Source organism: Gymnoscopelus microlampas (assembly GCF_963454915.1).
Source record: "Gymnoscopelus microlampas genome assembly, chromosome: 10".
In the NCBI taxonomy this organism is placed as follows: domain Eukaryota; kingdom Metazoa; phylum Chordata; class Actinopteri; order Myctophiformes; family Myctophidae; genus Gymnoscopelus; species Gymnoscopelus microlampas.
Window position 1 is genome coordinate 46495453 of NC_139947.1, and position 14090 is coordinate 46509542.

At 40.8% G+C, this 14090-nt stretch overlaps 1 protein-coding gene across 2 annotated transcripts in view; it reads left to right on the forward strand.

The window, feature by feature from the left end:
- Positions 1 to 12760, forward strand: part of sdcbp2 (syndecan binding protein (syntenin) 2) — a 21715-nt gene extending 8955 nt beyond the window's left edge. Inside the window, exons 4-9 of one of the 2 annotated variants that reach the window (XM_084069082.1) lie at positions 4325 to 4428; positions 6116 to 6277; positions 6957 to 7132; positions 8870 to 9041; positions 9621 to 9712; positions 10452 to 12760. In XM_084069082.1, coding sequence (XP_083925208.1) covers positions 4325 to 4428; positions 6116 to 6277; positions 6957 to 7132; positions 8870 to 9041; positions 9621 to 9712; positions 10452 to 10506 — 761 coding nt within the window. In that variant the 3' untranslated portion in view covers positions 10507 to 12760. Of the gene's footprint in view, positions 1 to 4324; positions 4429 to 6112; positions 6278 to 6956; positions 7133 to 8869; positions 9042 to 9620; positions 9713 to 10451 lie in introns of both variants that reach the window. The other variant, XM_084069081.1, reaches the window with a different exon arrangement.
- Positions 12761 to 14090: the final 1330 nt, after the last annotated feature.

Genomic DNA, 14090 nt, shown 5'->3' on the forward strand with positions numbered 1-14090 from the left:
TCTCCTTTGTCCTCTTTATCCTTCTCTCTCTCTTCTGCTCTCCATTCTCTTTTCTGATGCCCGGGTGTTTTTTTCCCATGTCTCTCCACGGGGGGTATGTCCTGCTGAACCACTCTATTCTTGGGAAGAAAATGGCTAGTGGGTTCTGTTGCTCGGTTGTATGGAGGACAGATAAAATGTGTGGAGTGAGAGGGCCGGGGGTGGGCAGAGGTCGGTTACAGGGTCCAGGGCGGTTATAAAGGGAGTGAATAGACCCCCATGTATAGGCTATTATCTCTCCTCTCTCTCCCCCTACCTCCCATCCTCCCTACCTCCAACTCTGTCCCGCTTTGCTTTTCCTGCCCCCCCCCCCCCCCCCCATCCCTTTCATCTTATTTTCTAACCTCTGGTTTTAATATTTTCAGGAGTGTCTGTGAAAGTAGGCCGGGACACCACGGTCTGTTAAGTGAAGGGAATTTGGTGGAAAGAGAGAGGAACGAAAGAGAAAGGTATCTGACTAAAGAGAAGGGAGGGCACAGAGTGAGACAAAAGGGACTGCTACAAAAGATAAAAGGCAGGCAAAAGATGGGCATAGGGGCCCTCGAGGAGAGAGCAGAAAGCACAAATTCTTCTAATTTTCACTCACTCTTTTCTCTCTCTCTCTCTCTCTCTCTCTCTCTCTCTCTCTCTCTCTCTCTCTCTCTCTCTCTCTCTCTCTCTCTCTCTCTCCCCCCCTCCCCCCCCCCCCCCCCCCCCCCCGCTTTTATTCCACCCTCCTCTGCCACTCTTGAGTGTCTTCGTCTAGTCGTGCGTTTGGATGCTAAGTCCTGTGGGCTTTCGGCCCTTTGTTTTGCCTAGCTCATAGCTAGCTATGAGTCACCATGGAGACTGGCTCTGGCAGCACTGCCGGGACAAGGGAGGATTGGGGGTGAGAATGTGAGAGAGGAGGGCTTCCGAAAGGAAGAGAGGGAGGAGTGACAGACTCGAGGAGGAGTGGTGGTGGGGGTGGGGTGGAGGAGACTGAGGGAGGAGTTCCCTCCTCTAGTGCTGAGGAGAGCAAGAGAGACAGGAAAGGAGGTAAAAGTGGATGGCTTGACTGACAACACCACTGGATTGCGGTTCAGGCACAGTAATGCCGTAAACTGTAGTCACCGTGTTCAGTGTATAGACAATGTGATGTTTCTTTCTTCCCTAAAGTGTTCCTTATGTTTCCATTCAACCATATCACCTTTCTCCTAGAGTTTATGGTTAAAGGAAAAGTCCCAAGGCTCTTAGTATGGCTTTGATGGTCAAGTCTCTGTTGTGTGGGTTTTGTGCATGGAAAAGTTTATACTTTGTTGTATGACGGTCACGGTGTTGCACGGAAATAGTGAAAAGCCTTTCTACATTGCAAGCCTTTGTGTTGCATTGCAATGTGAGCTTGTAGATCTGCTATTTTGTTTTTATTTATAAAAATGGAACTGATAAATTAAGTTCCATCATTATTTGCAAATAATTGACAATATTGTAACTTGCCCAGAATCTTTAGGCCTATACTGTACATGAAAACATTATTTACTGATCCTGGGCCAGTGTTGCAAACGAGTGAGGCCTTTTGAGAATACAGGAAAACTAATTGAATTACCGTATATTGTTCCAGATGCTAATGCTAAAGTAAATGAGAAAACTGTTTACAATAGCTAGTTACATTACATCTTATCTTTCTAATAAACGATGAAATGGTCAAATGTATATATTTTTTTGGATTAATGTAGTCTACCCTGGCAGACAGTGTGTTTACGTACTGTAAAACTAAACGTTTTAGTGCAACTTTAGAAATGGACATGTGCATTGTTTTGATTCTGATGATTTGATGCCGAGAAGGGCCTTGTTATGCACAACAAATTTGTGTGTAATCGTCTCTGAATAACCCAGTTGATTCCCAGTCCCAGGATAGTTTTTGTTGTGACTTATTTGGGTAGGTGTGACGAATATATGGAAATAGTGGTGTAATGAAAATATCAATACATTTGAATATCGCGATATTAGGACTGGGACTTTACCTCACCAGCAACACAGCACCTAAGCCCTCCAAAAAGCCACGGAAAATCCTGAACATTTTCAGATTTTGTGTTTTGTTTTGTTTTTTTCTATATTTAAGACCCAACGTAGGAGGTTGGAATGAATCATAGACTGTACAATAACAATTCCCTCTCTTCTTCACATTATCTTTGGCCAGTGTGGGTGTTTTGAATGGTTCCTCCAAGTGTGTTTGCTAAACCAGACTGTCCTTCTTTTCTGATACCACCAATACAACTACTAGCAGCTACAACTACATAATGATTATTTGTAGGGGTATCACCAGTATTGTCAGACAATACTTAAGTAGTACATAGGTGGACCACATACATATTGTGTGTGTGCTTGGGCTTGCATGTCTGTCTGTTTCTCACTCTATTCTTTGCTTTAGTGTTTTTTTTCCTCCTACTTCTTACCACTTTCCAACATGTCATGTCCCCTCCCTTGACATAGTCAGGATGTGTGTTGTGCGGTACTATCCACAATGCTGGAAGGGCAGTGCTAGGGGTCTCCAGAAAACTGCAACAGTCATGCCATCATGCAAGCAGAAAAATAAGAAAGAAACATACTGTGTGGGAGAGACACAAATGGACACAGACAGACAAAGAGGCTAATGGTTGCCTTTCCTGATAGGCCCAGGAACTGAATGGCTGATGCCAGTAAAGTTTTACTGTACTGTAGCAGTGGCACACAAGCTGCTTATTAACTCTCCTCTAGAGAGCTGGACTTGTGTCTGCCGTGAGTTTGCTGTAATGGGCAGTGTGAATTCAATGAAGCATGCAGGAAAGAATGAGATCAGCGATAAAGACTAGGTCTAGTTGAGATAACGGCTACATACACAATACACACCTTGATAGAGTGTACTTACTGTATGCGTAATTCCTTTACACCGGTTAGACTCAAAGTCCAGTTTCCTACGCAGGAAAAGCTAATAGGCTTTTTAAGTGTTTACCTTTTATAATAACTGTCACTGATGTAAGCCCACAACACACCCAAAAGGCTCAGCTGTAAATTCTGAATGTTATTATAGCTAAACCACCAATATTGTTTACCTGATTTTGAAAGTACTTGGATTTGACATGAATGCCTTCCTTCCTTGAGGGCTTCAGTATGACTCAAAAACTAGACCGGACCCAAAATAAAGAAGTGAGAGGAGCAACCCAAAACACATTAAATGGGTAGTTAATAACTGAACTGTCCAGAGATTATTTTCAATCTTTAGCTTTCTGAATTATACTTCAGTTGATTATTCAACTGATTACTTTTCAATTAATCGACTAATCGAAAAGCAGTTAAAAAAAAATCCTTATTTATTTATATGTCAATGACGTGAAAAAAGTGCAATTGATTAGTCTGATTAACTTTTGCAGGCAGGCCTGTTGAACATATTCATGGTCTGTTAGTGCTACAAAGACTTGTACAAACAACATAGGATTACTTTTATGTCTGTGTATTGTGTGTTTATATTCAATTGAACATTATCTGTACATATCATTAAAAGTACTAAAGCTGAGAAATAATTACTAATAATCCAGATTTATCGGTTCCTCAAAATTGCATATTACCCCAGCCCTAGTCTATGCTTTTTACTTGACTTGCCTGAGAGATGTATTGTACAGCCCATTAGTTTAAGTTACTGTGCTCATGGCAGTCAGACTGAGGTATAACAGTTGAAACTAAACACTAAACCAAGTGATGAGTTCTGATTGGTATTGGATCATCATGTGGGACAAAACTAGTTGAATAGAGACAGAGTTTAAAATGCCCAGACATACAAATGCACATTTCCTTTTTCATTCACTTTCTATCTCTCTTTACACCTTCTTGCTTCTTGTGTCCTTCTTCTGGGTAGGTGGTTATGATTATTATACTTGGAATCAATAATACTTTGCATAGTAGTATTTTCTTTACCTTTGATAGTTATTCAAATGTTACAGCTTTTTGGTCTATGTTTTACTGATATCAAATGAAGGCGTTGTATTAAATTGCTTTTATTGACCAAAATAAAACAACTACTAGTACTAACCTCAAACTGTATATGAAGATGTGTACTGGAAAAAGAAGAAATGTGCATTAAGTTGTGTAATGAAGCCGTCCCCAAAAGTAACTAAAATAAAATGCCAAGATTTATCCATTCAGCTAAAAAGTCTCTCTTTTCCTCTCCATCTTTCTCTCTTCTCTGCTGTCTGTACCCTTTTTTTTCTTCATCTCCACACCTCCCACCTGCTCTCTCTTAACCCCTCAACCCCACCCTCCTGTTTCTCCAACCCCCACTCCCTTCTCCCAGGTACTCTCTACCCTGACCTACAGGAACTGGGAGATTACATGGGCCTGAGCCTGAACAGTGATGAAGTCCAGAGGAACCTAGCTTTGGTACCTGTGGCTGACAATGTAAGTGTTAACAATCACACTTTTTTTTAAAGTGACAAGCAGCAGAGGCCCGGGAATCAGGGACTCGATGTCAGGCATAGATAAATATCACAGAGACAAATGGAAATGACAATAAAGTAGATATACATTGTATGTATAACCTGGAAATAATACTACAGATAATAATATACAGATATAAATTAGGCTGTTGTATTGAAATGTGGAACCGAATGACCAGGCATTTTTCGGTACCTAGTTCTAATGAAGCAGTTCGGTAGATTCCATAAAGGTACCGATTTTGGTACCCAGCCCTACTGCACCGATAGATACTCTGTTTCTGTAAGGAATGGTGCCTGACAAAGTCCAACTGAATACTGAAGTCGAAACCTTGTTGCCCTAAAACACATTTACTTTAGCAAACAGGTCACATTAGCCATACTATCCATAAAGTTAATAACATTCCTGTGAACCAATAAACTAAGGAACTAATAGACATTTCTGTTAACAATCACACTTTTTTTTAAAAGTGACAAGCAACAGAGGCCCGGGAATCAGGGACTCGATGTCAGGCACCAAAGCCTATATGTGGTACACGCATTAACCACTCGGCTATAGGTGCCCCAAACACTCACACGCAATTAATATGTGAAATGATCTGATAATCGCTGTGCATGGAAGCATTCCTGTTACCCATGATCCTCCCATGATTCCTTTTGTATACGCACACTTCGTTTTAGACCTTTACCGCAAAACAAGAGTCGGGATGCCACTAGTTTAAAACTGGAAGTCTGCAGCAATTTAAAACCACTCTTTTTTTGTTTGCTTTTTGTTGCTAAACCGTGATAACCCTGTGTGGTTCGAGCGATGAGCTGCTGATCATGCAGAACTGAACGCTGTTCTCTTCCTAGAGGCCCACGTTACAAACTGACTCATCACAAGCCTGGAGCTGTGTGTAGGAGGGTGTGAGCTCTCTGCTCACTTCCAACTGTGTGTGTGTGTGTGTGTGTGCGTGTGTGTGTATGCATGACAAGGCTCTCTCTGTGCCCTTTCAACCATCTGGACTCTCTACTTTTGGGTTTGGTCACAGTAACAGAGAGAGACGATTAGAAAAGCAATGGTTGAATCATCTCCACCACACACGTACAGAGAGAGAGAGAGACAGACACACACACACACACACACACACACACACACACACACACACACACACACACACACACACACACACACACACACACACACACACACACACACACACACACACACACACACACACACACACACACACACACACACACACACACACACAGCGTCTGATACAGCATTCCTTTTGATCTCCAGCTGAATTTTAATGGAGCCTTCCTCTTTATTCTCTCTCTCTCCAACCTGTTCTGTTTTGGTTCTCCTCTCCTCCTCCTCTCCTCTCCCCCTCTTGTGTTTGATCTCTCTCGAGTCACCTCTTTCTCAACCCACCTCTCTTTCTTTCTCACCTCCCTGCTTTCGTTCTTTTTCTCCTTTTCTCCCTCACCTACTCCGTCTTTCGTTCTTTCCTTTCTTTAATCATTCCTTCTGCCTTTGTTTACTCCTACGCTTTCTTCCTTCCCTCCCTCCATCATACGATCCCTCTCTCCTCCCATTCACCCGTCCTTCTTTACATTATTCCTCACATCCCTCCCTCTGTTCTTCCCTCCCTCCCTCTCCTCAGCAGGTAGCGGTGCCCTCCAGTTCAGGCTTCGGGGGCATGGTACGGCCCGTGACGGGGGCCGACGTTGGCATCAGGAGGGCAGAGATCCGCCCAGGGCTGCGGGAGGTGATCCTGTGCAAGGACCAAGACGGGAAGGTGGGGCTGCGGCTCAGAGCCATTGACAACGTGAGTCTACAGCACCAAGGAGTCCCCTTTTGACATGATGGCTATTTCACATCAATTATTCATCACACCATTGAATCCGTTTTTGAAAGATTTATTGGAAAATGACAACCTGCTGATGTTTGTCGGTGTGTTTATTGAAAGAACAAAAGCTTTAACGTGTTATGGTTTAGTCCTGGTCATCAATGGGTTTTGTTTGAGACTCTCAGTCTGCTTGGGAGTGGCTTGAGTTAATTATTTAGTTTGTATCCGATTGCAGTAATGCAACGGGTATCTTTTGAAATTAGTGGGATGAGTTGAGAAGACAACCCCCCATTATTTGAAAGAAAAACAATACTGTCACTACAGCATTAACCCACTAAAGTTTAAATAATGAAAACAGCTAAATATCTTTTTATATCTCAAAACGGTTGGCATAGTAAAGTACTTTCCCTGGATCCTGTTGTTTTGTATCCTCCCTGCCGTTCTCCCTCCCTCCTGCCATCTTTCCAATATTTTTTTCTCTGTCTGTTTCATCTCTCCCTTTCCTTTCTTCTTCTTTCATCTGTTTTCTGTCAATTATTTGCCTCTTTTGCCTGTCTAATTTCTAACCTTTTATCTCTATTCTTCCTCCACCCTCCTGTGTATCCTCTATCTACTTATGTTTTATCTTCATCCTCTGTCTTATTATCTGCTATTCCAGGGAGTGTTTATCCAGCTGGTGCAGGCCAACTCCCCCGCCGCCCTGGCTGGCTTGCGTTTCGGGGACCAGGTCCTCCAGATTAATGGCCAGAATTGTGCTGGATGGAGCCTGGACAAGGCCCACAAGGCCCTGAAGGCGGCCTCTGAGACCCGCATTGAACTCATCGTCCGAGACAGGTGAGGAGGGACAATGCAGGAGGACATATGACACCGGTCATAGGGAATGGGTTCAGGGCTTGTGATCATGTTTTGTTAAAATAAGTGTTAAATACAAATAGCTCTATATTTTCTTTAATCATTGCTATAGAGTTTTGTTCAGTAACAGGAGTCTTCAGGAGAGAGAACTCATACAGAATACAGTCATATAATATTGTCATTTTGGAAGTGATGAAACAAAGAATTGGAACTGGAATAGTATCAAATTGAAGCTTTGTGGAGGTTCTCTCTCCTGATTGGAGACAATTGGTATTCCAACCTGAAAATGTATTTAATGTTTATTAAAGAACTGGAGTGATGGGGAGACCCCTGTTATTGCACAAGAACTATTTAGCAATGATATCCAAATATAGAGCTTTAACGTTTTAACAAAAATATATCACTTACTCCACCTTTAATCATACCCATAGCTTTTTCCTCTCCGCTGTCGGAAGACAAAAAAACATGTTTAGGTCTGTGCACATGTAACATTAACTTTACAATAAAATGATATCATTCAGGATAAGTAGGACAAACAGCATATGCTGACTCTAATTTCCAATTACCTTGTGTAGAAATGATAAATTCTGCTGTCTTCAAACCCACCATGGATGTATTAGAACGTTTCCCAGCTATGGAGCCCCCGCACCCTCTCCATTTGCGAATAAACTTACTGAAATATCACAGGAACAAATGGAAATGACAATAAAGCAGATATAAATTGTATGTATAACCTGGAAATAATACTACAGATAATAATAATAATAATAATAATTATAATATACAGATATACAGGTATAAATTAGGCTGTTGTATTGAAATGTGGAACCGAATGACCAGGCATTTTTCGGTACCTAGTGCTAATGAAGCAGTTCGGTAGATTCCATAAAGGTACCGATTTTGGTACCCAGCCCTACTGTACCGATAGATACTCTGTTTCTGTAAGGAATGGTGCCTGACAAAGTCCAACTGAAGACTGAAGTTGAAACCTTGTTGCCTAAAACAAATGTACTTTAGCAAACAGGTCACATTAGCCATACTATCCATAAAGTTAATAACATTCCTGCGAACCAATAAACTAAGGATTGAAATAGACATTTCTATTTTGAATGTATTTCTTGTCTATGCTGTACATTGGCTGGCCTTGTACACATTATTCTTGTGCATATGCTGAAAGTTGCTATATTTAAATGGTTAAAAACATTATGTCTGTTGTGATTTAAAGAGGTAGTGTATGGTAGACCAGGAACAAAAATGGATGTTACTGAAGCGCAAACCAGACATTCCTCTTTCTTTGTCTCCCTCTGCTGGTCATTTCTCCACTCTGGGCTTTGCTGCTAATTGTTGGCACAAGTGTTTGTGCTGCTTTGCAGAATATGCTATTTACAACAGACCTAAACTATACTATATATAATCTCATAACCAATACACACAGTAACACAATTACTTGTCATTGTTTTTCATTCATTTCATTTCTTGTTGCACCATTTTCTTCAATCTACTTAAATCACATTTTCAGGGGAGGTACTTGTTTTCCTGTCATGCCCCAGATTTCCTTCTGCTTTTTGTGTTTTGTGCAGAAGACATTCTCAACAGACACACACTTTAACAATGGGAGATGCCAGCTGAAACCTCTCATTCTGTCACAGTAAAGCCTCAACACCAGTTACTCTTATTGACCTAAACATTTGCATCTCTGTCCATCTCTAATCTGTCCAGGCCGTTCCAGCGCACCATCACTATGCATAAAGACAGCTCAGGACATGTGGGCTTCATCTACAAGTCTGGCAAAATCACTTCGCTGGTCAAAGAAGGCTCTGCTGCCCGTAACGGCATGCTGACTGACCACTACATCTGTGAGATCAACGGCCAAAATGTCATCGGGCTCAAGGTCAGCCCTCTTTGTGAATATGCTTCATGCTGTGTCTCTTTTGGCATTGTTGGGGGTTACCATTAACTTGTAATACCGTAACTTTCCCAATGAATGAGTCTATTATAAAATAATATTATAATATTATTATAATAATTATAATAATAATACATCTGTACTTTTATTATTTGAATTTTACAAACAAATTATGCAAAAACGAAATCCCGCTGCCGTGATTTATTGTTGTCAAGCTGAGACTTCTTGGTTGATGCGAGCATGTAGCAATGTTGGCAAACATAGATGAGAAATGGCAGAAAAGCAACTTTCTCTGTTTGGAAGTATTCTCACAAAATAACATTTTATCAAGCAAGGTGATGGCACAAACATCAGACAAATTTGTTCTGATTGTAGTAGGGTTGGGACCTCAACTTGTGACATTATGACACTTTTGAAATTAGTGACATTTAAAGAGTAAAAGGTTTTGTGTAAGGACCCCAACATTGTCAGTAAATATATTTGTGGATTATTTATGACAGTTGTTGATACAGCATAAACATAGTATATTTTGAGCTGCTCTTAATGTTCTGTATTTCCCCCCAGGATTCTCAGATCAAGGACATTCTGACCACCTCTGCCACTACAATGACCATCACCATCATGCCCAAGTTCATTTACGAACACATGATAAAAAGGTGAGGCTACAGTTCACATTGTGTCCAAGCTAGAGGGTAGCACGGGTCTGCACCGGAACCGAAGACCTGAGCCCCGAACCGAGCCGGGTCAGGTCCAAAACATTGACTTGTCCCTCAGGCACAGGTCGGATCGGTTTCAATTGCCACAGGTCTCGGTTGGTCCATTTGAAATTGATGGACCCGTCGAGGATCCGACAACCAGCTTTTTATTATTATTATTATTATATTAAACTATTTAACCTTTGGTTTTAAATGAGACCTGTGTGTTTCAAAATCCATATAGTCTGTTCTCGCATATTGAATAAGCCACGCTTAGCATTAACGTTAATGTACAGTCGATTGAAACATAGTCAAGCTCAAGCACACTGCCCTGCTGAACACCATGGAGGCTTTTTAGCGAGGTTGTCAATGTCCTGTTTTTGTGGAGTCTTTTTCAATGGTCATTTGTTCTCATGTTTTTGTTGCTTGTTTTTTTCTTGAACACAATGTTAAAAATGTCATTTAGAATATTTAGATAGGGTTCATTGTCTGCCTGGTATCCTATAGTTTCAATGTAGGTATTATATTTTGATAATCTATTGTTTAGACTGACGCTAGGTTCTTGTGATCCTACTTTACTGAGGCACTACAGCACTGTCTCTCTGCAATCGATGTATGTGTTTACCTTGCTTATTGTAAGTCACTCTGGATCGTCTGCTGAAAGCCTAAATTGTATGCTAATTTGCGGTGTGTCTGCCAGGATGTCTACTGGACTCCTGCGTTCATCCATGGACCACTCCGTCCCCGAGGTGTGAGGACCGGGCAGATGCAGTGGAACAGCGCGCACACCTCAGTCAGGATATCTACAATCTACAGAGAAAGATCCTTCTCTTAAATCTCTCTCCATTCCTTTCCTCCAGTCTTTCTGTCTGTCGGTCTGTCCAATTCCTGTTCTTGATTCCCATCCCTACTGTATCTGTTCTCTCTCGTTCTGTCCTTGAACTGAACCAATTCCTGCATCACAATCATTACCGTCGTCATCATTTCCTATTGCTAACATGATTCAAGATGCCTTTTGTTTCCTCAATTTTTTCCATCTATCTCTGTATGTTATTCAGTATATTATGCCAGTTCCCTTTCTCCTCCTCTGTGTTCCACATGTCTAGTACTTTTATACGTTAATCATGTAGTCTAAGTTTTACATGCATTCTTTTTTGTCGTCTTGATATGCGACATTGAGGACAGTACATAACTTTGTTTCTTAAAAAGCCATGCACGCTACCATGAGTCCAGAGCTTCCTCCTGTTGTGGAGACAGATCAGCGGCAAGTGACCTTTCACCTCTCTCGCATCAAAATGCTGTAAAGAGCCAGTGATCTCCAGTGGTCATTCATCAAAGCCTTGCCATAACTGTACAGAATATAGCTGTGCTCTCATTCCCTATACCCCCCCCCCCCCCAGTCTTCAGACTACACTCGTAGTAATAGTAAATGTCTCATGGATAGGAAATGTTCTTTGACTTCATCTTAGACTCTCTCTTAGAGAGTTATTTCTGACATTGTGAAAAAACAAAGGCATGGTATTCATGCCTTGCATTGTTAAAGGATATGGATTTAGATTTTTAAATATCACAAAAAACATTTGGAGAAACCCAATGTTGTCCATTGATATTTGGCTTGATGTAATTTACAAGTCTGGCTTGGCCTACAAAACCTGCTGTAAATTATACTAAACAATCCTAAATAAATTCCATGCTTGGAGGCCTTGTGAAGATGGGGGAAAGAATAGCGTTGTAAAAACATTATTTTCTTCTGAGAGATGGAGATGTACAGTATATCATTCCACTACAAAGCTTTTTTCCATTTCCAGTCCAAAACAAGTGTTGTGATGGAGAGGGACTGCTTTTATTTGTGTTCATTTTAGATTTGTATTAATTTTAGGGTACTGGGAACAATGTGTGCACATTTCAGGGAGGAGTGTAGGGAAACGGGGGTAGCAGCTGATGCTAGAGTCGCCCTATGCAGCTGGGACTTGACGGCCCTGTTCACATACTCCCATAGCCTCCTGTTCCCTGGGGAGCTAAATGGATGCAGTGGGCACAGGGAAAACAAGACTATAACATATGAATGCCTATCAGAAAGCGAGGCTGGAAGGCTCTTTTATTTGGTTTAAAGGGCCCCGTCCACACCAAGCACTAACTATATCATTCATCCCTGTTGTGGTTATAGTTGTGGTGTGGACTCTGCCATCCACTTGAGTTAGAATTATTTCTAAAACTATATAGTTATAGTGCTTGGTCTGGACGGCCGTTTAACCGTTTAAGGCCGATTTCATCGTACGACAGTGTCGCACGGCGAAAATAGCCAATCTGCAAACTTGCATACAGCAAAAATGGTCTATTTTCGAAAAACGAATTGACGCTGTGGTTAAAATGTACTCGGATGTTTGAGGGAGGCAAGTGTGGAGGATTTTTGGACAGGGTCTTGTGCTGGGCGGACCCACTAAGTGCACTTTCCGCTACCTTTTTTTAAAGAGGTTGTCTTTCCTGTATCCATTTCAACAATGGTTGTTTAGTCTTCTGTTTAGTTTTTGTATTGGTTGCTTGTGGTGCCTCGTGCAAATGAGCGAGCTCAACTAAATGGAACTTTGTATTATATCATTAGGAACATGCTTAAATTTGATGTTGAAATTTGTCGGTGTGAATCAAAAGCATTTTTATTTCCACATCCCAGTCTTCAGCCAATAAAGCCGCTCTCCGTTTGCTTCAGCGTTGTTAGAGGACGCGCCTCTAATCCGTTCCTTCTTCAATTGATGAGCACAGTGAGACCGAGCTCAGAGCTGACAAGTGACTCTGTTTTTGTTTTGTCTTTCCATTTCTAATGTTATATAAAGTTTGTTACTTTTTAATGCTGTTCATGTGTGGATGCATGTATCCTTTTTTTTCTAGAAATGTAATCTGATAAAACGTCACAGTTCTGTAAAAAAATGCTAGAAAAATCTAAAAGTTTATATACGAATGTAACCGAGATAATTATTGTAAAACAAATAAACAGTCTTTCTGTTCACATTAGCTTGTCTTTGTCTGTCATGCTTCTTATAATATCACCAGCATGTAGCAGGATCCATCTGTGTTTGGAGATTAATTTCAATGCGATTATTATAATATATATATGTATGTATGTATGTATGTATGTATGTATATATATGTCAGATATTTCTTATAATATAAAAACAAATCTGTACTATATTATCAAACATCTAACAACAATATGAACTATAGTGCAGAGTGACAATGACATATCACATCATCGACATTGTGAAACAATTATGATTCATGGGGGTCCGCCAAATCTTTGTGTGATAGGATTTCTCACATTTCTCAATGTGATAGGAAGCTCTCAACGCCTCGCACTGCGAGGCGTTGAGAGCTTGTAGATCGGTCTAGACTCCAGCAGTGGTCCAGTTCTTAAGACTGAGGAAGGACTGTTGAGATATTTTTGCTGTAAATATTTGCACCAGTGTTTTAATTTCAATAAGCTACCCTGTTAAACTATTACATAAAGAGGACATATTTCAATAAAATATGTGTGGATCAAGTTAGATGTGGTCATTTTCTCTCAAAATGTTTCACAAACTGGGTTGGATTTGAAGTGGCAGTGTTTGCAATCTTTGATGGCAGTTTCGCCGTAACTACTTAAGTGATAAGTGATATATCTTTGTGTAAATAGCTCTATATTCAGATTTTCAGGTCGGGATACCAATTTCAGCCAATCGTGACATCCCAGGTTCGACCACAGGCCTCAGCAAAGTGTCAAAGTGTCCCTGAACAAGACACTTAAAATAATAGTTCACCCGAAAAATACTTATTTTCTATCAATTACACACTCCATGAAGCCTTGAATTCATGGAGATTTTTTTGTTTTTGACACATTCCTGAGCACAGACTCAGACATATTGGTTGGATGCATGGCGCATATAATAGGCTATCGCATTGTAGATTAGTAGGCGATAATTCCAATATTCACTATACATTCTTTATGTTTAAGCCTAACTGAATTATATATTTATGAACTTGCATATAAATTGTATATATTTTTGTGCATTTAATTTGTCGCCAATACTTTGCCACGCTTTCTCCCTGGGTCCATTTATTGCGGCCATGTTTCCTTTCTTGCTTATTATATATTTTACTTCCTCCTATGATTCCGGGGAGACATCAAATTTCTCTTTTGGGTCTTGAGTCGAACCAATTACTCCCGCGGAGACATCAAATTTCTCTTTTGGGCCTTGAGTCTTGGGACTCAAGGCCCAAAAGAGAAATTTGATGTCTCCGCGCGGGAGTAATTTGTTTGACTCAAGACTCTTTTGCACCACAGAGGTTCTAACGTGGTCTGTTAACT